At 53.5% G+C, this 21,274-nt stretch overlaps 7 protein-coding genes across 7 annotated transcripts; 2 read left to right on the forward strand and 5 right to left on the reverse strand.

The window, feature by feature from the left end:
- Positions 1 to 1,116: 1,116 nt before the first annotated feature.
- BDP55DRAFT_552908 (phosphotyrosine protein phosphatase) lies at positions 1,117 to 1,807 on the reverse strand (the record flags this gene model as incomplete). Its single annotated transcript, XM_060569247.1, has 3 exons — positions 1,117 to 1,389; positions 1,479 to 1,570; positions 1,666 to 1,807. The coding sequence occupies 3 exons, from the start codon at positions 1,805 to 1,807 to the stop codon at positions 1,117 to 1,119; spliced, it is 507 nt and encodes a 168-aa protein (XP_060429189.1).
- A 2,748-nt stretch (positions 1,808 to 4,555) lies between these two features.
- Positions 4,556 to 5,100, forward strand: BDP55DRAFT_728969 (uncharacterized protein; the record flags this gene model as incomplete). The annotated part of the gene is made up of 2 exons (XM_060579510.1): positions 4,556 to 4,787; positions 4,856 to 5,100. The coding sequence occupies 2 exons, from the start codon at positions 4,556 to 4,558 to the stop codon at positions 5,098 to 5,100; spliced, it is 477 nt and encodes a 158-aa protein (XP_060429190.1).
- A 328-nt stretch (positions 5,101 to 5,428) lies between these two features.
- Positions 5,429 to 6,600, reverse strand: BDP55DRAFT_553053 (uncharacterized protein; the record flags this gene model as incomplete). Its single annotated transcript, XM_060569262.1, has 2 exons — positions 5,429 to 6,280; positions 6,367 to 6,600. The coding sequence occupies 2 exons, from the start codon at positions 6,598 to 6,600 to the stop codon at positions 5,429 to 5,431; spliced, it is 1,086 nt and encodes a 361-aa protein (XP_060429191.1).
- Positions 6,601 to 7,905: 1,305 nt separating this feature from the next.
- BDP55DRAFT_632362 (uncharacterized protein) lies at positions 7,906 to 9,529 on the reverse strand (the record flags this gene model as incomplete). The annotated part of the gene is made up of 4 exons (XM_060572414.1): positions 7,906 to 8,430; positions 8,472 to 8,878; positions 9,190 to 9,353; positions 9,420 to 9,529. The coding sequence occupies 4 exons, from the start codon at positions 9,527 to 9,529 to the stop codon at positions 7,906 to 7,908; spliced, it is 1,206 nt and encodes a 401-aa protein (XP_060429192.1).
- A 620-nt stretch (positions 9,530 to 10,149) lies between these two features.
- Positions 10,150 to 11,670, reverse strand: BDP55DRAFT_552736 (glycoside hydrolase family 54 protein; the record flags this gene model as incomplete). Its single annotated transcript, XM_060569231.1, has 1 exon — positions 10,150 to 11,670. The coding sequence occupies one exon, from the start codon at positions 11,668 to 11,670 to the stop codon at positions 10,150 to 10,152; it is 1,521 nt and encodes a 506-aa protein (XP_060429193.1).
- Positions 11,671 to 13,503: 1,833 nt separating this feature from the next.
- On the reverse strand, positions 13,504 to 15,079 carry BDP55DRAFT_664814 (uncharacterized protein). The gene has a single exon (XM_060574986.1). The coding sequence runs from the start codon at positions 14,972 to 14,974 to the stop codon at positions 13,802 to 13,804; it is 1,173 nt and encodes a 390-aa protein (XP_060429194.1). The 5' UTR covers positions 14,975 to 15,079; the 3' UTR covers positions 13,504 to 13,801.
- Positions 15,080 to 19,348: 4,269 nt separating this feature from the next.
- On the forward strand, positions 19,349 to 21,191 carry BDP55DRAFT_664817 (uncharacterized protein). The gene has a single exon (XM_060574987.1). It carries the CDS (start codon positions 19,473 to 19,475, stop codon positions 20,844 to 20,846), a length of 1,374 nt encoding a protein of 457 aa, XP_060429195.1. The 5' UTR covers positions 19,349 to 19,472; the 3' UTR covers positions 20,847 to 21,191.
- Positions 21,192 to 21,274: the final 83 nt, after the last annotated feature.

Genomic DNA, 21,274 nt, shown 5'->3' on the forward strand with positions numbered 1-21,274 from the left:
ATGCAGTGGCAGCTCGGCGCCGGCTGGAGAATAGGTCCCAGGACTTTGGAGTCTAGGACCTCAAAGTGAGACACTTTTCCCACCATCAGACCCTCAGCCTGGCCCGCATTTGCCTGGAAGTGAACACCGTCAAAACTTTGACATGAAAGCCAACTTCAACCGGCCTCATCCACGATCCCATAGGTCCAGGTCGAGAAGGAACGAATTGACTGCACCCAAGGCAGCCTTGGTCAGAATGCACCGCTGCACCAAGATGTAAGCTTACCTTGGATGCGTCAGCATCAGGCACATCAAGTATTCCTCATTCGCGGGATGCCGAAACATTGCGCCTCGCAAGACACCACAGCCCTCGAATATCTGCCGTCAGCAGTCTGTCCGCCGTCTCTTACGCCGTCATCTTCTACGGCGTAAGCTACTTCTACCATCACTGGGCAGCACCACCTCCATCTGGTCACTGAACAGATAGGGCTGAAGGGCTTCTCAGCAACCATGAACTGTGAACATCTATCCAGACAATGTCCGCACATTTTCCCTTCCTCGGCCCGCCAGGCTCTCTCGAATCTTCGTCTGTGATGCCAAGGCCCAAGGAACTGCTGCTGCCGCCAAAGAGGCTAGCTTGCGTGTAGCCGACATCCCGAATCCATCTCGCTTAGGCACCTCAACCCCTCGAGCTGTCTTCAACGGCGTCTACGACTCCATCTTCATCAGGCCGTCTTGCCGTTGTCCTGCACTTTGCACCTGCATTTGGCTGGCAACTGCATCGGATCTAATCTTCTATATGCATGTTGTAATTGTAGAACCAAACCAAAGACGCGCTTATATGCTCTCCTTCTCTACCTTTACGTCTCTAATGCCGCAATAATCATTTCGCCAGTGCGGCCGGTGCTGTTCTTTCTTGCCATATGGCCCACTTCTTCTTGCCCCTGTCCTGAAGCCTTACTATGGACGAGGTGATCGTCCATGACCTTTTCCTGCAGCCAACCAGTCACATCTCTGCTGCAACGCGTACCGCCGCCGCCCAAATTGTGTCTTGCGGCGCGTATCGCGGACTCTCTGTCATCGCCTTCTGGCTCCAATGCTCTCTCTCTCTCTTCTGGTAGCAAACCCGCTCTCCGATCATGCTTTGGGGTCGATCTCGGGAAAGACGTGCTTTAGGAAGTTGGTCGAGAACCGCGTGCACTGCTCGTAGGCCGTTGCAAAGCCCTCGTCGCCTCCGTAGTATGGGTCGTTTACTACCTCTGATCTCGGTCCTCCGGAAAATTCGCCAAACAGCATCACCTGGGCCTTTGAATCGGTATGGCCTCGTTGTTGGAGGTTCTGCAGGTCTCGAAGGTTGGATCGATCCATGGCGAAGATGTAGTCGAATTTGTTAAAGTCAGAGGGCGACACCTGCAATTCGTGGAAGTACGGCGGTTAGCAAGTCTGTCCTCTCTTCGAACTCGCCGGGGCGCACCTAGAGAGAGGGGACATTATCTTACCTTGCGACCATCGTGGTAATAATCCGTTATGCCGTGGTCTTCCAGAGTCGCCATCGTCCTGTCATCTGGAGGGTCACCAACATGGTAGGCCGCTATCATTGCGCCAATATTCGCATCAGTTTGGCTCTGCGCACGAGAATTGGGAGAGAGGTTGGGTTCATCATGACGTATCCGCCAAATTCCATACCTGTGCCGCAAGAATCCACCTTTGAGATGAGGCCCTTGTATTGCGGCTTTTGCGCAAAGTTGCGAAACACGCCTTCTGCCATTGTCGAGCGGCAAATGTTGCCGAGGCAGACGAAGAGAACTGATATCGGTTGTTCCGTCATGATCTTTTTTGCAGCGTCTTTTGGAAAGTGGTGATGTGAAGGAGAGTGGAAGTTGTCGCGCCTCGCCAAGGTGGACTTTGTTCAGGTCCGACTGCCCCGCGGCCGCCAATCTTGGGATGGAGGGGCACTGGTGCACTGTGTCTGAGTAATCAGATCTCGCACGGGACGCACTGTAGGTGGGTCCGCCATTTCGTCACCGACTTCTCGCGGAGCCAGCGAGTCCGTCTTATCAACCGTCCACCACCTCTCCAATCCCAACACACATATATATATCGCTACCAGATTTCGCATGCTTCGCCGTGCGTCTCTAGCAAATCTAACTTCACACTTGTCTGCAAGAAAACCCCGAAAAAGTCTGGCAGCTCGCCGCCGACCAGCTTTATACTTTCATCACCTCAGTACGAGAGCATCCCGATGTTACCCACGCGAAGCTGGGCAAGCATCGTGGCACCATAGGGAGATGTTTTGTGCCATCACAGGATGAAGTGGCTCTATGCCTCGACCACTTTGCTGAAAAGAACTAAATCGAGATGCCATCAATTCGAGAGCCGAACCCTACGGACCAAGGTCGAAGCAGCACCAAGCCAGGCACTGCCGGGCGAAAGCTTCGGCCGTGCATTCATACCCATCAATGGTAGCGGCGCAGGCATCGAACTCCTAAGAGATACCAATGTCAGCAAGATGGTTTTTCGACGAGCACGAATGGTCATTTCAAGTGATGTGGCTCAATAGACAACGAGAGCGGAAGCCACCTTAAGTGGACGTCGTGAACAGCGGTAAATTTCACGACCGCTGTAGAGCCGACTCGCGAAGAACGAATCAACATGCCACGTGCTAACGGGCTCGGATTTGATTATCTTGCCGTCGATCTTCTGCCCGGCACTCCGTTTGCATTCCTGTGCTCTGCAATCGCTGAGCAACCCATCGGGCCCGGCACTTGCCAAGCCCACGACAGATTTCAGGCAGCGTGACAGCTAGGCCCTCAAACTCTCGCAAGCTGGGAACGGGAACGGGAGCGTATGGAGCAACGATCAGCTTGAGACTGTCGCTACGGTTTGACGCTTGTCAATCCTGCTGAGCACGAAAATTCTCAAGACCCAGGATGGCCAATTATCAAGCAACATATCTCCGGGTAACGGTTCCTACAACCGCGTGGCAACGGAAGAGAATCTGCATGGCGCCTCCAACTCATCACTTGGATTCAGCCTTTTCCCAGCCGGAGCTCAAACAGCATGCTATCAGGACTGAAATTATGGAAGAGACTTCTCAAGGCAGAAATCACTCGGGTAAAGACACCGAAGCTAGCAGCTTACAATGCGCCAATGCCTGCCAGATCCAGACGTTCCATGCCTAGGTGTGGTGGACAACAGTACAAGTATGCCCTCAAAGTTCGCGAGACTAACGAGAAGGATGAGGAAACCAATTTCGCATGATCAATAGACCCGGAACGCACGGTCTCGGCCATCCAGTTGATAGCTCCGCCTCCGAGAACACCACGCTTGTCGTTCTACACTTTCAGTTATGCTTGACTCGGGGTCCCTCAACTTCCGAGTCTGCGAACTACGCTCCAAGTTCTATTCCGTTCCTGTCCGCGAAGGTCCACTGCCACTACCGGTACAGCTGGGATTGAGAAAGAACGAGGTGACTTGATGTGATTGGCAAACACTCGTCCGATGTTCTGGTCGAGGCACGGGAGGGCACGGGTACACAGACCACACACCATGCGAGAAGCGTCGGACGGCTAATGCAGGTGTTCTCAGTGCGCTCCCTACATCGGAGGATGGAGCATTTCGATTGGCCAAGCGTCTGATCTTCTCTTGCCGACCTGCAGCTGACAGGGGCCCGCGGGAAGCTTAGTTGATGCCGGATGAGCTTATCCAAGTTCCCCTGAGCTTGCATTCCTCTCAGCGCAGACCCAGGCAACTGGTCGTCAACGTCATGTATCTGAGACTTTGAGGGCGCATTCATCGGGAAAGATGATCAGGAAAAGTCCAGACTACAGCGATTTCACAAGAGGGCATCACAGAGCCCAGGTTTGCCAGCTCCGCCAGGGTCCTTGCCTCCTCGGCTTCCGCGCGCAGACGTTTGCGGAAGATCGACTACAGCTCGGGACCGGAGGATGGAGAATGGATGCTACCAACTGACCCCAAATCTCCTCTAGCCGCCTTTGTTCACGGTCAGAGGAAGACTAGCACCTGCGCCACGACTACTAGACAGCACTGCAAAACCAGCCAGTCCGAGCGGTGCATTTCGTGAGAGCTCTCACGGCTTCACGCCAAGTGAGCTGTGGCGGTCGATCATCTCTAGACTGACAGTAGACATTCTGTCACAGAACGGGTGGCAATGCTCCAGTGAGCAGCTATTCGAGGGGATTTGGCCCGCTTGGTAGAATCCTTCACCAATAATCCCCATCAGCGTCTCATCCGTCTTCTTGCCTAATCCGGGGTGCGAGACAGCTACGGCGCGCCGGCGTCGACCGCGTCTTGGCTGCGTTTGGAGCCCTCGGCGGGTTGCCTCGATGAGCTTGTGCCATTCCGGCGACCGGTTGCTGTTGATGCCACAGTCTTGGCGTCTCATTCGATGCTCTTTATAAGGCCAGCTCGTCCTCTCTCGCAACCGGTCGGATGCCGTGTCCTGCTTTGCCTCTGCTCGTACACGCCCTATCAGCCACTTCACCACACAGATCTCGACAGCCAAAGCTTTCTTCGAACCAACCTCAGCTTCAGACCACCAGAGCAAACCGCCAAGATGAAGTACACCATCATCGCCTCCTTCCTCGCCGCCCTTGTGGCCGCCGAGACCATCGATCAGCTTGTTGCCGAGATTCCTACCTGCGCAGTCACTTGCATTCGTGATGGTGCTCAGTCAGTCAACTGCGATATCACCGACTTTGCCTGCTCTTGCGGAAAGGTTGAGCAGCTCACAGCCACGGTCGTGCCCTGCCTTGCCTCGTCTGGCTGCAGCTCCACCGATCAAGCCAGTATGTGGTCCTCCCAAAATGTGAAAAAGATCTTCAACCTCTGGACAATTGTGCTAACATATCTCCAGCGGTACTCCAGCTTGCATCTCAGATCTGCGCTCAGGTCGCCGCAGGAGGCACATCGTCCGGCACCGCCTCGGCCGGCTCCGTCACTGCTGCAGCGACCAGCGCTTCCGGCACTTCTACTTCCTCTCGCAGCGGCACCGCAACAGGGGCTGCTGTCACCACTACAACGTCACCAGCCGCCGCTGGCCGGGCCCAGGTCGCTGGCTGGGCTGGAGCCATCGCCGCTGCCGCCGCGTTCGCTCTCTAAAGTCTTCTCTTTTCTTCACCTGACTGACCATGGCTTTGATTTATCGACCTTTTCACTTCATCCCTTGTATTTGATATACCCAATGCAAGAGGAAAGATTGCGAACTGCGGAGTTTAGCGGGAAAAAGAGGAATAACCAGCGCACCTGACAATGGAAGTCTTGTTGTAGTTGCACGCGCATGCATATCTAGTTCTATCAACTGATTAATAGTGGCAATATAAACCCAAAGAAACATCTATATCCCAGGTTGAATGATCTCCTTCTCATCGTTCAATGTCAATGCCGTCTAAGTCTATTAGGTATCACGCATCCCTGCCATCTACACGTCTTATCCAAGCCCGAATTTGCCCAATGCACTTCCGTCACCACCGTCCGCACCATCGAGCCACCCGTGCAGGTCATCCATGGCAGCAAACTGCGCAGCATACCTCATCCCCTCGCGCCGCCTCTTCTCAACCATCTTCCAATCCCACGCACCATCATCCGCGACACCACTCAAATCAACACTCTCATCCCCGACACCGTTCTCGCCGCCCTGCCATCCGCCCTCAGTCGGCCTGTGCGGCAGCAACTCGCTCGCCTCAAGAGCAATGGCCGGGTGCACCGTCAACCGCCCAATCTTGAAGACGTACTTGCTCACGCCCGTGGCGTAAATCTTCTTCTCCCAGTCCGCGCTATTGCTGCTGGCATCCCCGCTGGTATTCCTCCGCACCCTCGCCGTGCCGAACTTTGGATCGAGCCATTCCGTAGGACGCGCGGTGCCCTTAGGGACAAAGTGCGTGATAATGTACAACCACTTGCGGTCCCACGAGAGGATGCGAGACCACATCTCGTAGGGGGCGTAGGCGGTGATCTCGCGGCGGAAGGAGCAGTGTACGGCGCCAAGCATGATGCCCAAGGCGCCGCGGGCGGGCTTTTCGGTTTTTGGGTCGAGGACGAGCTTTGTTGTTGCGTTGTGGGTGAGTTGGCGGAACCCAGGGCCGAGGAGGTAGGTGCAGAGGTGGGTGCGGGAGACGTCTAGGTCGGAGAAGTAGGTTGAGTTGGACTTGTGGATGTTGTAGTCGATCTCGGTGATGGGGGCGTGGGATTGGGAGATCATGGGGCGGAAGAGGGATCGCGGGCCGAGGCGGGGGGATTTGCGGATGAAGAGGTGGTAGATTATTGCGTGCCATACTCGGTACTAATCGCGACGATGTTAGTCTCGGGCCTCCTTCCGTGTATTCCTAAAGATGAAGGACGAAGGGATGGGAGGGGTGAGCAACATACAGTCCAGACAAAGGGCATATTCTTGAGGTTCAGCAGGGCAAAGATGAGCATGAGGATACGGCTGAATTTGCCCGGGCCGGTGAAGAAGCTGGCGAGGACGATGCGCCAGTGGATCTTGTAGGCGGCGTAGGCGAGGCCGCTGGCGCCGGCGAGGCGGATGAGGCGGACGACGCGGACGGGGACGCGATCCAAGTCGGCCTCGGTGCGCGAGGCCTTTGCGATTGCGGACGCCATCTTTGTGTGTATGTCTGTCTGTCTGTTTTGCTGGTGGTGTTTTCTTTCCGCGACGTGCGGTTGGACGGAAGATCCCTTCTTTACGAGACGGATGTCTTCTTATCCGTGACGCCCGGTGTTTGCCGTCGTCGGGTCGGAGAAGAAGACGGTGGAGATGGGAATATGCGCTGGCGGAGTGCGCCGAGGAGGAGGACGACGAGGACGAAGGTCCAGAGGGGGAGGGAACGGAGGTGGCACCAGAGGGTGTTTGAGCATTGGGCGAGGAGGGAGGTCGCCATGGGTGCTTGATGGGATTTAAATTTCGAAAAACGTATGGGTTGCGCGCTTGTCTACCGGGTCCACGGAGCTCTTTTGCGGGACCCCCCCGGTCGCTTTGGTTGGGATCGTTTGTTGGTGTTGTTGTTGAGGTCGGAGCGTAAGACTGGGCGAAATTTCGTCGCGATTGCGCACCTGGGCAGCGATAAGTGACGGAGGACCCCCACTCCCAAACGGGGTTCGGTGCTTTGTTAGTGACGGCGTGGGATGCGTGCTCAGTGCTGCACTGTCATGAAAGTCTGGGCGAAGCTGCTGGACCTCGGCTCAACCTTGATTAGGTTGTTTGTCACCCCTGAAAATTCGATTTCGTGAAATTTCTTCTAGAGCCAAGAGTGATTGATGCTAGACTGTACTTTGTGGTCGGCCTCGGTCAAATGAACAAGGTTTATGCCATCGGAGAGTCGGGATGAATTGGCATTTGATTCTTGACTCGGGGCCTTCGGGGGCTTACCTACTTACCTTACCTTCCAGTGTTCAATGAGAGGAGCTTGGCCGCTTCTTGCGGAATCGCGAATCGAACGAAATCTTGTCAGCCTCAATCAGTGATGGAAGCTCTAGATGCAGAATGGCCGCTGCTGCGGACGCTACTATACTCGATTCGACGAGTCATACAGCGGTGTGCGGTATCTTCTGTTCCTGTCTTGTTTTTAGAAAGAAGAAAAAAAAAACCCCTTTGTATTTTCAAGAAATACTAACAAGAATAGCAACACGTTTTGTGTTTTTCTTTTCATCTCTCCCTCAGACAACGGTAGCATAGGTACGGATAGGTACACTTGGTAACTGTCTATGGAGTCCCATCTGGCTTTCGACATTGCAGCATCACTCAGAGGCATTTGTGAGTGTATCGGAGCCGGACATCGAGGTCCGCTCCCCCTGGCCCCACCTTTCGACCGCAACTAACGGGACCTCCACCGCCATCGGAACCTGCAATTCCTCATGGTGCTGAACGAATTCCTCCTTGAGCACTATTGCTAACCCTGCCCACTTCCGCTAGCTAAGGCGCAAACGACGCTTGATGCGCACCCATGTAGATACCCGCACCGGCTCTGGATTCTTAGGACTTCTTCCAACGTCTCGTTGTTGCATTCGGATATGTGGCCCGCGGACGATGGGTTTGACGCCGCCAGGCGACTCCGTCTCTGAATCTCCCCCTTGTTCCCAAAACGACGAATAGCCAACGTCTGCGTTTTGGCGGATTCTTATGAGTTGAATACCGTCCAATCCAGAGTAGATAGTCTGCAGTAACGCACCCCTATCGCGACTGGCCCATTGCAACACAGTGATGCCACGCGAATTCTTCCATTGTATGTCTGCCCCGTACTGTAGCAAGGATCTCATGATGTGTTCTGTGATGTCCTCAGTGCCATCTTCATGAGGAAAGGCGGCATGTCGTGACGGACGGGCGACGACCCAGTGCAGTGGTGTCATCCGTCCACGCGATGATATCCCCAGAACATCATTGGATCCCAGTTCGAGAAGGCATTGAAACCTGTCAATATTTGTGGCATAAACTGCCTTTTTACGAGGTATTCAATCACTGGGCGCTGACAGAATACCTGAGATCTGAATGCCCAGTGCAATGGTGTGGAACCATAGTTGTCCTGTGCTCTAGCATCCATTCCATTCTCAATAATAAGATACTGGCAAATATTTACGATGGTTTTGGTAGGTTCCTTGGCTGACATGCTCTTGAACGCTTGGTCGTGGTCGTAGACAAACAAAGCATGAAGCGCACCTGTTCCAAAGTCGTCGCGGCCCTTGAAAATCGATCGATCTCTGGTAAGCTCGTTACGGCTGACCTCGTCTCCTGTCTTGAAAATGGCGATCAAGGCCTTCAAGAACTCCGGAATCTTCGTACGTCTTAATCTGAGGACTGTCTCAAGCGACCCTGGCCGCCCTGCCCATGTCGAGTCGGCAACCACATTTTTGAACTCATCTCTTTTGAGAGTCGAGATTCCGAATGCTGCACGCAATATGTCGAAGCAGCCCTAATGGCCTCCCTGCATGGCCAATCTAACTGCGTTATTCATTGTTCGCGTCGACCTCCAAATCTTCGGTGCAGGCTTCCTCTCGCAGAACGTGATACATGCTCGAAGCATGGCGTCAAGGCCGAACGCGCTTAGAGCCTCTAAAGGCGCCATGTGTCCATTCCAGTTCTGACAGTGCAGGGAGAAACCATGGGGTGAGATCATATCCGTCCGAGAGGGTTCAGGCCACGGACCAGATGGCGATAGCCTCAGATTTCTGTGCCATTGACGGCTTTGAATTCTGTACCGTCTTGATTTACTATCTGTGCTGAATGGGCCTTTTTGCCGAGGAGATACCTCACATCACTAACGGCTTTCTGTTCATAAAAATCCAGACTTGAGGATGTAGTCAGTTCATTAACGTAGTCGTTGTGGAAATTTGCTGCAAAAGTAATCGGACATATCAGTTGGCTATTGGGTTAGTTTCATATGACGATGAACGGTAATGATCTATACCTACTAGTACTACAGACGTACAAATTACACATCATGGCATCAGGGGCAGAATCTAGGAATCCTTGTCGTCCCTCACCAACAGGCGCCGATGTCCGAATATCAAATCCACCTGCATGGCAACCTGACTGCATATTCAACCTCACGAGAGGGGCTCTGAACAGAGCCTCAGAAGCCCGGCCACGAAGTCGTAGGAACTCCCGCAAGGCATGATCGCAGTCTCATGGAAGAATAGAGCGCGTGGCTTGGCTTGCATGGTAAGTGACTTCTCCTGATAATACTGAAACTTGTGGTCTAAAATTTAGTATATCGTCTGCTAACGTCTGGCTCCGCCAGGGCAAGTTCTCCGAAACACCGTTGTGGACGTTCTCAACGACATAGAGATGTATTATTGAGTAGGTGTTGCTAAGTTCATAAGCTGGGTTGGTGGCTGTAAGCGTACAGCCATCTGAACCGGAACCGTCTACCAGCAGCACTACTGTGAGACTTTTTAGGCAGAGGTGTGGCCACGGAATGTTTCCATTCTCTAAACTTTCACATGAACTCACTTGGGCACTGGCCGCTGCTAGATCGTGCAGAGAGGTGCAAGAAAATTCTCTGAAGCCCAAGAGGGAATTCGGTTGCATTAAAGACTAGCAGGAAGTATTCCCAAGACATCTCACAGGCTCATCTTGACAAGTCATATGCTCGACTGACCCATGGCCCACCTGCCAAAACAGTCTCCATCCTGTATCATCACATCATCGCCCTTCACTTAAGCAAAGCCAGTGGCAATAACCCAGCTCACATCCGCGTTAAACGAGGTAGCCGAGTCAAAAGTGTGAACACCCCCATTCCTCGCAGCGTATCCAAGGTTGTTGTAGTGACGGAAGTAGGTAGTGGGGTAGCTCCACGCACGGAAAGAGCTGCCAGTACCGCTGATACCAGACTGAGTGCAGAAGGTAGCGTCCTCCTTGAACTGCTTTGTTCCGTCATTGGCGTTGACGGCCAGCTCAAAGTTGTAGTGGCGGATAAAGTTGCCGGGCGTGTCCTTGGACTCGAACGAGTAGCAACCGCTGTTGCCGAGGCCGGTGCGGACGGTCCAGCTGGCCTGCTGCTTCAGCGTCGTGGCGCTGGATGAGGTGACGACCTGGGTGTTGACGGTGGCGCCAGTGTGCGCGAGGTAGCGGTCCGTGTAGCCGGAGGTTGTGGCACGCAGGGAGATGGAGTTGCCGACGGTGAGGGCGGTGCCGCTGTTCAGGGAAGTAGTGGCGTACTTTGCCGCGACAATATTGGCCTGGACAGAGTTCTCCGTCGCGTCGGAGGGGTATCCGGAGGTCATGACGCCCTCGTAAAAGGTGCCTTGGGCGCTGACGCTGTTGTCACCACCAATGCCGAGGATGATGGCGCCCTCCTTGCTCATGGGGTTGTAGCCCGACTTGTTGGGCCTCACGCCGCTGTAGTACGTGGTCAAGCCTCCCGAGGCGGCGTTGGCGCCGCGGAGGGCCCAGAGGTTAGGGCCGCCCTTGACGACGGCAGTGAAGAAGCGGTCCGTGATGGACGGGTCACCTGCGTTGTTGCCGGCGCTGACGCCGGAGAAGAGGCCGTTCTCGAGATCGGCCATCAACCAGGGTCCGCTGCCGGCACCTGTACCCCAGCCGGTGCTGTCGCCAAAGTAGATGGCCTCCATGTGGCCGTTGCCCGTGTCGGTGCTGCTGGTCTCGGCGTTGCCGTAGTCGAAGCAGCAGCCGCCGTTGTAGTGGGTTCCGTCGAGGACGGCGTACATGCCCTCGGATACGTCACCGATGGCGGTGCCGACGGCGGCGTTGTTGCGGTAGCCCGTGCCGGGGGAGACGAAGACGCCGTAGGCCTTTTGGCCGTTGAGGGTGACGGGGGCGCCGATGGCGCTGGCGAGGTTGTCGTTGCCGTTGACGTCGGGACCGCTGAAGGCGCCGCCGGGGGCTTGGGTCAGGTGGTTGCCCTTGCCAGACTGGTCGTAGATGACGGAGATGAGGCAGGTCGTTCCGGAGCAGAAAGTGTCCTGGGCAGCCGCATTGGCGACGCCGCCTGCAGAGAGGGGCGCGATGTTCGTCGTGGCACCGTCGGAGCCGCGCTTCACCTGGTAGAGGGAGCCGGTATAGGCGCTGTAGAGGGCGCGAGTGGTGCTGTGGGCGGCGATGCAGGGGTTGCCACCGGAGGCGTAGATGTCGCAGGGACCGGCGGAGACGAGGGAACCTGTGGCCACGAGGGCGAGGCCAAGAGCATAGCCGCGCTCGCGGATTGGCTTGGACAACATGGCGAAGGAAGAGGGACGGACGACCTTGGTTTGCTGGCGGAAAACGGGAGGGGAGTTGTCACTGACGAGGTTAATGCCTGTGAGATCCTGAAGAGACAACTCTCATGATCCGAGAACCCGGGGCCATCGATGGACTTTTAAACACCGCGAGTTGCTTTGCGATGGCACGTTCCTTACGATCCATCTTCATCTCATTTCGTTGACAATGTCCGTGATGCTGGATGAAGGGTCGCACGGGATCCCCAAGCGCCAAGAATTCCCTCCAATGAGCAGAGAGCGCATGTTGAATGCCGCGCTATTACGACCTGCCGAACTGGTGTTATACGTGCGCTTCGAGTCGTAGTGGGATTCGATGGCATGCGTCTGAGTCGTTTCTCCGATGAAGACTCTGCTGATGGCGGGCAGCGGGGAGGGTGGCCAGATTGGTTCTAGAGTGCGGGGGAAGAGTGCGGATGACCGGCACTGGAGAGTGGTAAGTCTGGAGATGAAGCGATGGACCGATGGAGAGGCATATGGTGCGGCTGTCCGGCAAAGGTCAGAGCGACATATCTTTTCCCGCGTATGTCCAAGGGGTTAGAGGTGATGGACTCGTGGTATAATCGGAGCTAGTGAACATAAGCGTTTGCCCAGTAGTCCAGTTGCGGGAAATCAACAACCTCCCGGAACGTCCGACCTGCTTTAGTCTCAGATCTTGGCTTTTGCTTGGCTCTTGCGTCCCGCTCCGCGTCCTCCACAGGCGCCTCGGCATCAGGCACCAAGCCCTCGACTGCCATTCATCTTTGCGGTAGTCGTATTGAAGGTCCAAACGTCATCCATGACCCTGGCCTCTCCATCGTGGTGCCAAGTTGATGCCAAGTGAGTAGGTCGATGTGCCCCAGAAACTTGTCAAGTCTTGGCTTGGGGAAACAAGAAAGGCCGCGTGGACTAACCGGACAAACCCCAGACCCCAGATGCGACCCCAGACTCGGAGACAGGGGTGAAAAAGACAAGACGAACCATTTTACCCCGCCGTCGGCCCGTATTCGGGGCCGGGGTTAGGTTCACGTGAGCTCCCTCCCTTGTATGTTTAGCTCACGCTATCTGACGTGTCTAACCTTGAAGCATCTGAAAGTTGGAGCGCTTATTCCACAAACCCAGAGACCCCTCGGCGTTTCTAGCATGTCGATAACGCACCGAAGAGGCTTATTGACAAGCGCTTCCTGGAGAAGCGTAACGGTTCCAAGCGAGCCAACGATTGCCAGTCTTTTATGACAAGGAGTGGCAGATCATGGAGCTATTGACCTCCTTTGCAGTAATGGCTTCTTCGATAGGATTGACGGATGGTTTCTAGTAGTAAAGAAGGATCATTTAGACTGATCCCCATGCCCACTTCCCGGCGCCATGGTGCGAATGCCGAGGGACCGTTACCCCGCGCCCGTTAAGCTGTCCAATAACCTCATCTCGCAACTCTCTTCACTAGCCGCTAATGTTCTCATGTCTCACCATTCAACAGTATCTTTGGGATTTCTCGGTGCCTAATGAACATAGGAAAGGTATTCCAAACGATTGACGTCAGGCATGGGATCGGCGAGAAAGGCGCGACGGAATAGCATGAGACGAGGCCAGTGAACGCGATCCCTGTGTCATGCGCCGAGCCATGCCTGCGCTGATCTCCCGTCTGATTGTTCTTGGCAGGAGCCGAGCCAATCATGGTCGCAGTGAGATGATCTCGACAGCTGAGCTCCAGCGAAGCTTTGGCGAGACCACCCTCTCGAAGAGTTTATTTGACTTGGGAAGGATCGGATGCGTTGGTTCGAATAAGCGCTCCTTCTGTAGCATCGCCTTCCGAAAGGTGTACAGGATGCGGGCGCCAGGCCACGCCACAGTATCATTGGACACGCAGTTACCAGGGTCAAGAAGCGGCTCAGTGACAGATTCTGTTTCCGCTCAGCAGACATTGAAGTCCCAAAACATTTCCTTCAATGATCTATGTTCTATCACATCTTCGGGCCAGAGCTCTCGCTGCCTTGGCCCTGGGGGTAAAGCTCCCCATACAGGCTGTTCTCGGGAACGGCACATGCCTTTCTTCGTCTCCATGGCTGCCCTCTATCGTTTTAAGGCTGTCCTCTAATATCCCTTGGCCTCATTCTCTCTACAATGTAGTCCAGCCCTGGGGTCTCTTTGCTCGCGCTTCCCCGTACCTCAACCAAATAGCTGCAGACTCTACTGAACACATCCAACACAAGGCAGTCAAAACTTGTTTCCTCCGCCCCGTCCTCCAGCTCTCACTCCTGAGGAGCCCGCGCTCGACCAAGCACCCCACACCTTGCACCATGAATACCCCCCACAGGCCCATAGCCTGTGTCCAGGCATACTCGTCCAGAGTCAGAACGACTCCGCACCAGGCGTGCCATACCCCACTGAGACTGAAAGCCGCGAGTACACCAGCGGCTTTTCCGGCATCTTGTCCAAATAGACGCGTGAAAAGGGCTCTGGCGGGAACGTATCCTAGATGTTGAAGAAATGGTTGTGCCCCGTGGTGCCAATGAATGGCCCAGAAGCTGGAAAAGCTCTCTGCTGCCCATGGCTGGAAGAAGAGCTCATTAGGGCAGCGGGGATGAAAGATGAAGTGGATGCCCTCTAGACCGTACTGGATCGCAAGTAGGCCACACATGACCTTGAGCTCCGTGACAGGAAATAGATATGTCAGAGGGATAACGAGTAGAGGACCATAACTCCAGGCCGCGCTCTTTGGAATACCCTTTCGCTTCGACTCGTCTACGGCAATGTCGAAAGAGGCATATCTAGTCTCCGAGGCAAGCCGCCAGACATAGGAAGCAACAGGTCTCCAGCTCGTCAGCCCATAAATCACCGCGTCTTTCCCATTCCGCGGAACAGGTGGCTTTCTCGCTCGCACGATTGTCAGGTCCCAGCACTTGCACGCATAGAAGAAGGTCGGTATGCGCAGGCAGACCTGTGCAATCACGTCGTCCGTCGGCATTAGCAGCGGGAGCGCCATGACGTAGGCGCCCGCCGCCAGGCCTGTCCCACGCGTTACGAAAATTGCATGCTCTTTGGGGAAAAACCGAAAGGGCTCGAGGCCGCGGCCCCTTTTTCGCTCCAGGCGAGCTTGGAGTCTCCAGTCTTCGATGGCGGTAAGGGAGAGGCAGGTGAGGGAAGTGAAGTAGAGGATGATGCTAGTTGTGAGGTGTACCAGGAACGATGCGGTCGGGTTGCTGATGAATTCGGAGTTGTAAACGGAGATGCTGGTCAATACAGCCGATCCTAGGAAAATGACGATATACCAAGCCAACATGTCCCCCATCTTGATATCGCGGGGAAAAGGAGCGATAGTGCAGTATGAAATTGAGGATTCCGTCGTTCAGGGCACATCAATGACGCGGGTCTCGTCAAGTAAATAACAGATGGCTAATTGCGCTGCTTTAGGCAGCCAAGCGTAAGCGCTAGTGACTACTATGATATCAGTACATGCGATAAACGGGTATCTGCTTTACAAGGATACACAGCAAGGATCATGGTGTCAATATCCAAAACGCGGCCAGGAGTGCCGTGGCATTGTAGCCGGCCGCCTGACAGAAATTAGGAAGTTCTGCTAGAGACAACTCGATTGTAAATTGGTTTGAACATTGTAGGTGAGGTCCGTAGAGGTAGTGTATTGTCCTCTCTTAAATGCAACGCGGTGTTCCCCTGAAATTGTCTGGAGCCTTTCCAATCATGAACATTAACCAAGGTAATGCATGGGAGTCAAATCAGAGACGAAATTGCAACTGTGATCTGAATCAAGATGAACGTCTTTGATACCATCATTCTTAGTACATCCCTAGAGCTGGGATCGTTGTGAATCAGCAGCCTCAAATTGTCAGCGGGTAGACAATTGTACACATCTCCGGTTTCGAGGTCTACATACCTAACTCTATACTAGATTACTGGCACAGGTTTTTCTGATTGCACATTTACGCAGGTGTCATTAGATTGCTTGAATGATTCAAATTGTAATCAGATGACAGGAAGTACTTCATTCTATATCATCATCCTTCGAAACATAGAACATGTCGCCAAAATATCAAAGGTTGAGGTTTCGCCACAACCGTGATTCCATGCTTCGGCTACGATATCATATGCACCCCATCGAGATTTTGAACTTCTAGGCTCCCAAGCCTCCAGTTGTAGGAAAAGGCTTCCGGTCGAGCTCAGGCTTTTGCTGGGCGAAGCATGTACCGAAATGTGTAAACTTCCCAGCCAAATTTATCGCCTGTCCCTTCTGGTACCCGTTCACCAAGATCATATTCACTCTTCCCAATCTCCTGGAAGCCAACCTTTTCATAGAGTCTGTAACTTGAGGGCGAGGCGTGGATCTAGCACACAAGATTCTGTGAATCAACATCTTCAACTCCTTGCTGACTCAATTTCGTTGTGATGCCCTGTCCCTGATGTGGAGGATCTATCGCCAAGGCTTGCAGGACTGCATATTTATTTCCCTCCAAATGCCGGGATTCCCACGAAGTCATGTCTTGGTGCATGGTTCCACCCAACACTCGAGCAGGATCTCGAGGCGTATCCTTCCCAGACTGTGTTTTCTCTTTGTCCGATTTTGAATCAGTGGATGCCCCAGAGGCCTGGCTCGCGTCCGGGTTCTTTGGCTCCAATTCCTTCACAACCCGACATGACCAGCCGAGGATCTTTCCTCCCCTGTCGACCGCTTTGAAAAGCTTTGTAGAAAAGCAACTTGATAGCCAGTGGAGAATCGACTTGTGCATGAGGTTTTGATGAGTGCCTTCCCCACGGTTGAGAAATATCAAATTTGAGAACTGATCGGTCTTGAAAGCGGCGATGTAGATAGCAACGAGATCATTGATGTCATTGGGTTTCACGACAAGGATTTAAACTTGACTATGGACGTTCTTGGCATATCCGACGCTCATTGCGGTAGGAAAAAACGTGAAATCAGTGGGAACGAACTCAGCGAGGGTAATGTCTCGTGTGCACATTCAAGTGTCAAGTTCAACGGAATGACTTTGGGCAAAAGAAGATCAAGAAGCGGGATACTTGTACGGCAGCTCAAGGCAAAAGACCCCGGTCAGATAAGCACTGACTTATCTATCACATAACTCAGGAACTGACGTACCTATTCATTGAAGGACTCAAAGCCGTTGCCGACGCACGTCGTTTGTCGAAGCCTACGAGATATTTAGCATGGACGGATATTGTAGAATGACAAAAGGTGCATTATTGGTTTGTTCATAGTTGACCCCTTTAACTGTCTATCCATTTCTCTTTTCGACATCAAGCTAAGGTACTTAATTATGACTGATTATGAGGGCCTTTGAAGTTGATGTAGATGACATATCTGTTGAGTAATTATGTCATGGCAACAATCCTGGCTCCCATACTCAATGGCAAAGGAGTGTTGCGCTAAATGTTCGACTCTATCGAAGACAGAAGCTCAGGGGCGTGATGAGGGCACTCCTCTTAGCGCTTTTTGGCAGCATCTGAGTTTGGGGAGAAAACACAGTAATCGGAGCGAGTAAACTGTAATGAGACGGAGCCACAGCTATTCTAGTGAATAGAAATATGAAAACCTATGAGACGTCACATAAGCCATGATTTTCCGTTTGCATCACCGCCAGTGGTATCCTGTCTGCAATTTGCAAACTTATGCAAGGTTTGGTGCTAAGTCTCCCCGCAGGCGTGACTACGAAGACCTCAAGCAGGTACGCCAGCAAAGATTTGTCACTGTCATAACCAAACCACCGGGATTGTCGTGCAGTTGTGACAGTGGTGGCAAGTTCCGCGGTCCAAGCATTCCGGGCTTTTCATGTCGAATCGACCTGACAGCTGCAATAGTCTGAAAGAGCACGCGCTGTGAAAACCTAATCTCGCGCGATATAGTGACAGAAACCCAGTGTGATGCTTCCGAGGCTAAGGACAGCCATCAATCGCCAACCCCGTCCGACCTAGAGAAAGGCATGGAGAGAAGTCATTCATCTAGATCATCACGTGCAGACTTACTCGCATGATTAGTCAACCGATGAGCCAACTGCTGCCATCGGAAAACATAATGGAGGTTTGGCGTTACCTAATGGAGGACTTGGTCTGCGAAAACAAAGGGGCTGGTGGGTCATCCAACATGCATGATGCAGAAGTCCGAAGCTTGAACTTGTTAATGTGCATTTGCCTCTGGACTACTGCAGGAACCAGTAGCGTAAATTGGTTCTCAAAAGATCTGGTGAAGCCTGGTCGGACCATACATTCATTGTTACACTGCACCGAAGAAAAGGAAAAACTAGCAATGATACCTGACCAGAATTGCCAAAAATATACATAGCGTGGTGGCTTGCCATGCAAGTCAGTGCAACTACGACGATCCTGGCCTAGCCTCGGTCACCATCAACAGAACTGGCCAAGCTACCTTACTCGATGTAAGAAGTCAGGGCTATTGTGGCAGCCTTCACAGACCATTGAATCCAAGTCGTCATCCCGATTTCCGAGGGCGTCTACAGCACGGTCGCTGACGCGTGGCCATCACTGGGACGACAACGGCCCGTCGAGCATCAAAGCCGCAAGAAGACCCCGACTCTTGGCTTCGCTGGGCGCCATCGGCAGCCAGCTCGCCATGCACATTGACATGCTTGGCACAGATGCCAATACCTCGGATTCTGCACAAATAATGTTTACATACTGTCACTTACACGCGGGAAAACAACGGACATTCAACTCGTGATCGCAAGCGCTCAACAACGTGCAGATACAGGTGCCCGCAAGGAACTACTTTGGGCACTCAAGTGTAGTTTATGACCTTGACCGGTCAGACTTACACGAAGTCTCGTCGCTGAGAAGTGGATGAGTGCATAATCGTATCTGCACCGTGTAGGTAGAGCGGGCGAGACTCACAAGTGACTCCACCCTTCCTTGCGGTTGATCTGATGATTCCCACCTTTGCATTCAGTTGGTCCATCTGGCCGCTCATAGGACCTCAGCTCACCTGAAAGATGCTAGTTGATGCAGCGTCTGTCTAACGGCTAGCTAATGGGGTCGTATCATGCTCGGGCGACCTAGACTAGGCCTAGCTTTCAGGAACAAGGATCAAAGCGTTACATGAGATCCCGAGTTACCCGCTCTGGTGTTTTCAAGACTAATTGGGACAAAGCCAGCCATTTTGAGCCGCTTCACTGTTAGTTCGATCAATGAATCAGGGTTAGAGCAAACAAAGGAAAAGTTTCCAAGTCCCAATAGAGCACCTCTTGAAACATTCCACTTTCTTTGTGGGATCGACATACCCGCTGCCCCAGACTGCCGTTACTCGCGAATCGCGAGAGCAGTAAGCGGGACGGCGCTTCAGGAGAATGACGATGTGGACCTCACTTACACTGGCCTTTCTCGACTCCGAACAAGTTGCCGACACTACGGAGAGGACAGCACGGAGATCGGTCTCACCGTTCACTAAGAGCTCTGACCTCTGGCTACCTGAACTACGGATACGATGGACCGCACTTCTAGGAGGTGCTCAGAGCTTGTACGAGGCGCCAGTCGGCCAACGGGTGCCGGAATACGCTCCAAAGAAGAAATGTCAGCTCAATGTAGTCTAAACCCGCGATGTCAAAATACGCCGTCACCTATGGCCATAACAACATTATATAACCAGCACTCATCGCCAGGTTGATTCAATTATCCTCTCTTCAACTCAGCAGCTTCGATCATTTCTCACCTTGAGTATTACATTCTCTTTTCAATCAGAGCATTTACTTCACCAACATTCTTTCAATCAACCTGCTTTCACTCAACACCAGCTCCAACTTGTCAACATGCGCTACTCCCTGAACCTCATTGCCCTCGCGGCTATCGCGTCGGCCGCGCCCACCACCGTCGCGCCCATGGACTTCGATGCCATTATGGGTGCCGCTGCACCAACCCTGACTGGACCTCCTGCACTTGCCACTGGCCAGACTGGCGTCTACAATGCTGCAGCTGCCTCTTCCTCTGCTGCCGCCGCTGTCACGGGCGTCGCCTCTGCCAGTGCCACTCAGTCCATCGCGGCTCGTGGCCTTGACAAGCGCACTTTCTGCTTCTTTGGCCTCTGCTGGGGATCCCCTTCCACCACTTCGTCTGCCAAGACTACTTCCATCTGCACGACGTCAACTACCCCCGCTGCCGTCACCTCTCCCAAGACTACAGCTGCTGTCACGACTCCGGCCGTGACCACCACGTCTGCCGCTACCATTACCACTGCTCCTACAGCTCCCTCGACCTGCACTCCGGTCAGCTGGACCAACACCAACGCGTTCACCACCGCTTCTGCTTGCTCTGCGCCTTTCGAGGTTGGCACTTACTGCGGTTTCATCAACCCTGAGGACCCTTGCGCTGTCCAGCCCGATGGATACGGCACCCAGGTTCAGCCCGATACCGTCGACGCTTTCCAGTCCTTCGCTCAATTCCACAAGGAGGCTCAGTCAGCCGCCAACCCTTCAGGATACGCCAACACCTTCAAGGATTTGAGCGCCGCTGTCAACGCCAACAGCTACCTCGGTCTCTACACTCTGAAGAGCTACGACGTCGCTGCCTGCGCCGCCAAGTGTGACGCCACCAACCTGTGCACGGGTATCAACATCTATGTCGAGCGTGATCCTTCTATCAACCCTTCCGGCTGCTCCTGCACCAACCCTGCTTCCATCACCAACTACAAGTGCACTTTATGGGGATCCGGCGTCGACAAGGCTGCTGCTACCAACACTGGCGGTACTCGTGACGGCTTCCAGGTCGTGATCACCGGTTCCAACGGCTACGAGAAGACCAACACCACCACTCCCACTAGCCCCTCCGGCTGGACCAACCCCCAGGGCTGCGGCGGTGTCGTCCACTCCCACCCAAGCACCTGCATGGGACAGAAGTTCTTCCCCGGTCCCTTCGATGCCAGCCTCTGCGCTACCTACGCTGCTGCCCAGAACGCCCAGAACTCCAAGTCCGTTGGCCTCAGCACCTGGGCCAGCTTCCTCGGCTACAGCCCTCTGAAGTGCAACTTCTTCAACGCCTTCATGGTCAAGCAGAACGGTGTTGCCAAGGGTACCTACTGCAGTCTATTCACCCAGAAGTACAACCCTTCCGCTGCTTCCTACACTCCTTCTTTCTCCGCTGGATTCTCGTGGAGCATTGAGAGCTCCTGGTCCTTCTGCTCCAAATAAGCGAAGTCTTCGATGATTTGATCGATCCATTTCTTCTTCACTCCTTTAATATCTAGAGCATGGTGTTTGTTGTAGGCTTTGCACAGGTCGACTTGTTGGTCACCTCATTTGTTGAAACTGTACACTTAAAGGTCATGGCAACTAGAGCGGAGGATTTCTACTACATATTTAATCTTATCCAATTTTTGTTTGCACATTCGGCCTCAATCTCCAATGTGTTATATACATATTCAAATTTGAACCTGTGTCAGAATTCGTTTGAGACTGGGCGTACGAGTTGATTACCCAGCAGAGGCTTGCGGACAGTCTGTCAGCACGGCTCTACATCGGTTAGGCGAAAGATGCAGTGGAAGCTGGCGATGGTAAAGGGAAAGTGAAGGCACCTACATGTAATAAAAGAATGTCTCTGGTGCCACATGACCTATGGT

Source organism: Colletotrichum godetiae, assembly GCF_030913485.1.
Source record: "Colletotrichum godetiae strain CBS 193.32 chromosome Unknown BDP55scaffold_22, whole genome shotgun sequence".
In the NCBI taxonomy this organism is placed as follows: Eukaryota; Fungi; Ascomycota; class Sordariomycetes; order Glomerellales; family Glomerellaceae; genus Colletotrichum; species Colletotrichum godetiae.

Excerpts from the sequence above, each read along its gene's own strand:
- BDP55DRAFT_664814 (XM_060574986.1), bottom strand. The coding sequence starts at position 14,974 with ATGGGGGACATGTTGGCTTGGTATATCGTCATTTTCCTAGGATCGGCT.
- BDP55DRAFT_664817 (XM_060574987.1), top strand. The coding sequence starts at position 19,473 with ATGCGCTACTCCCTGAACCTCATTGCCCTCGCGGCTATCGCGTCGGCC.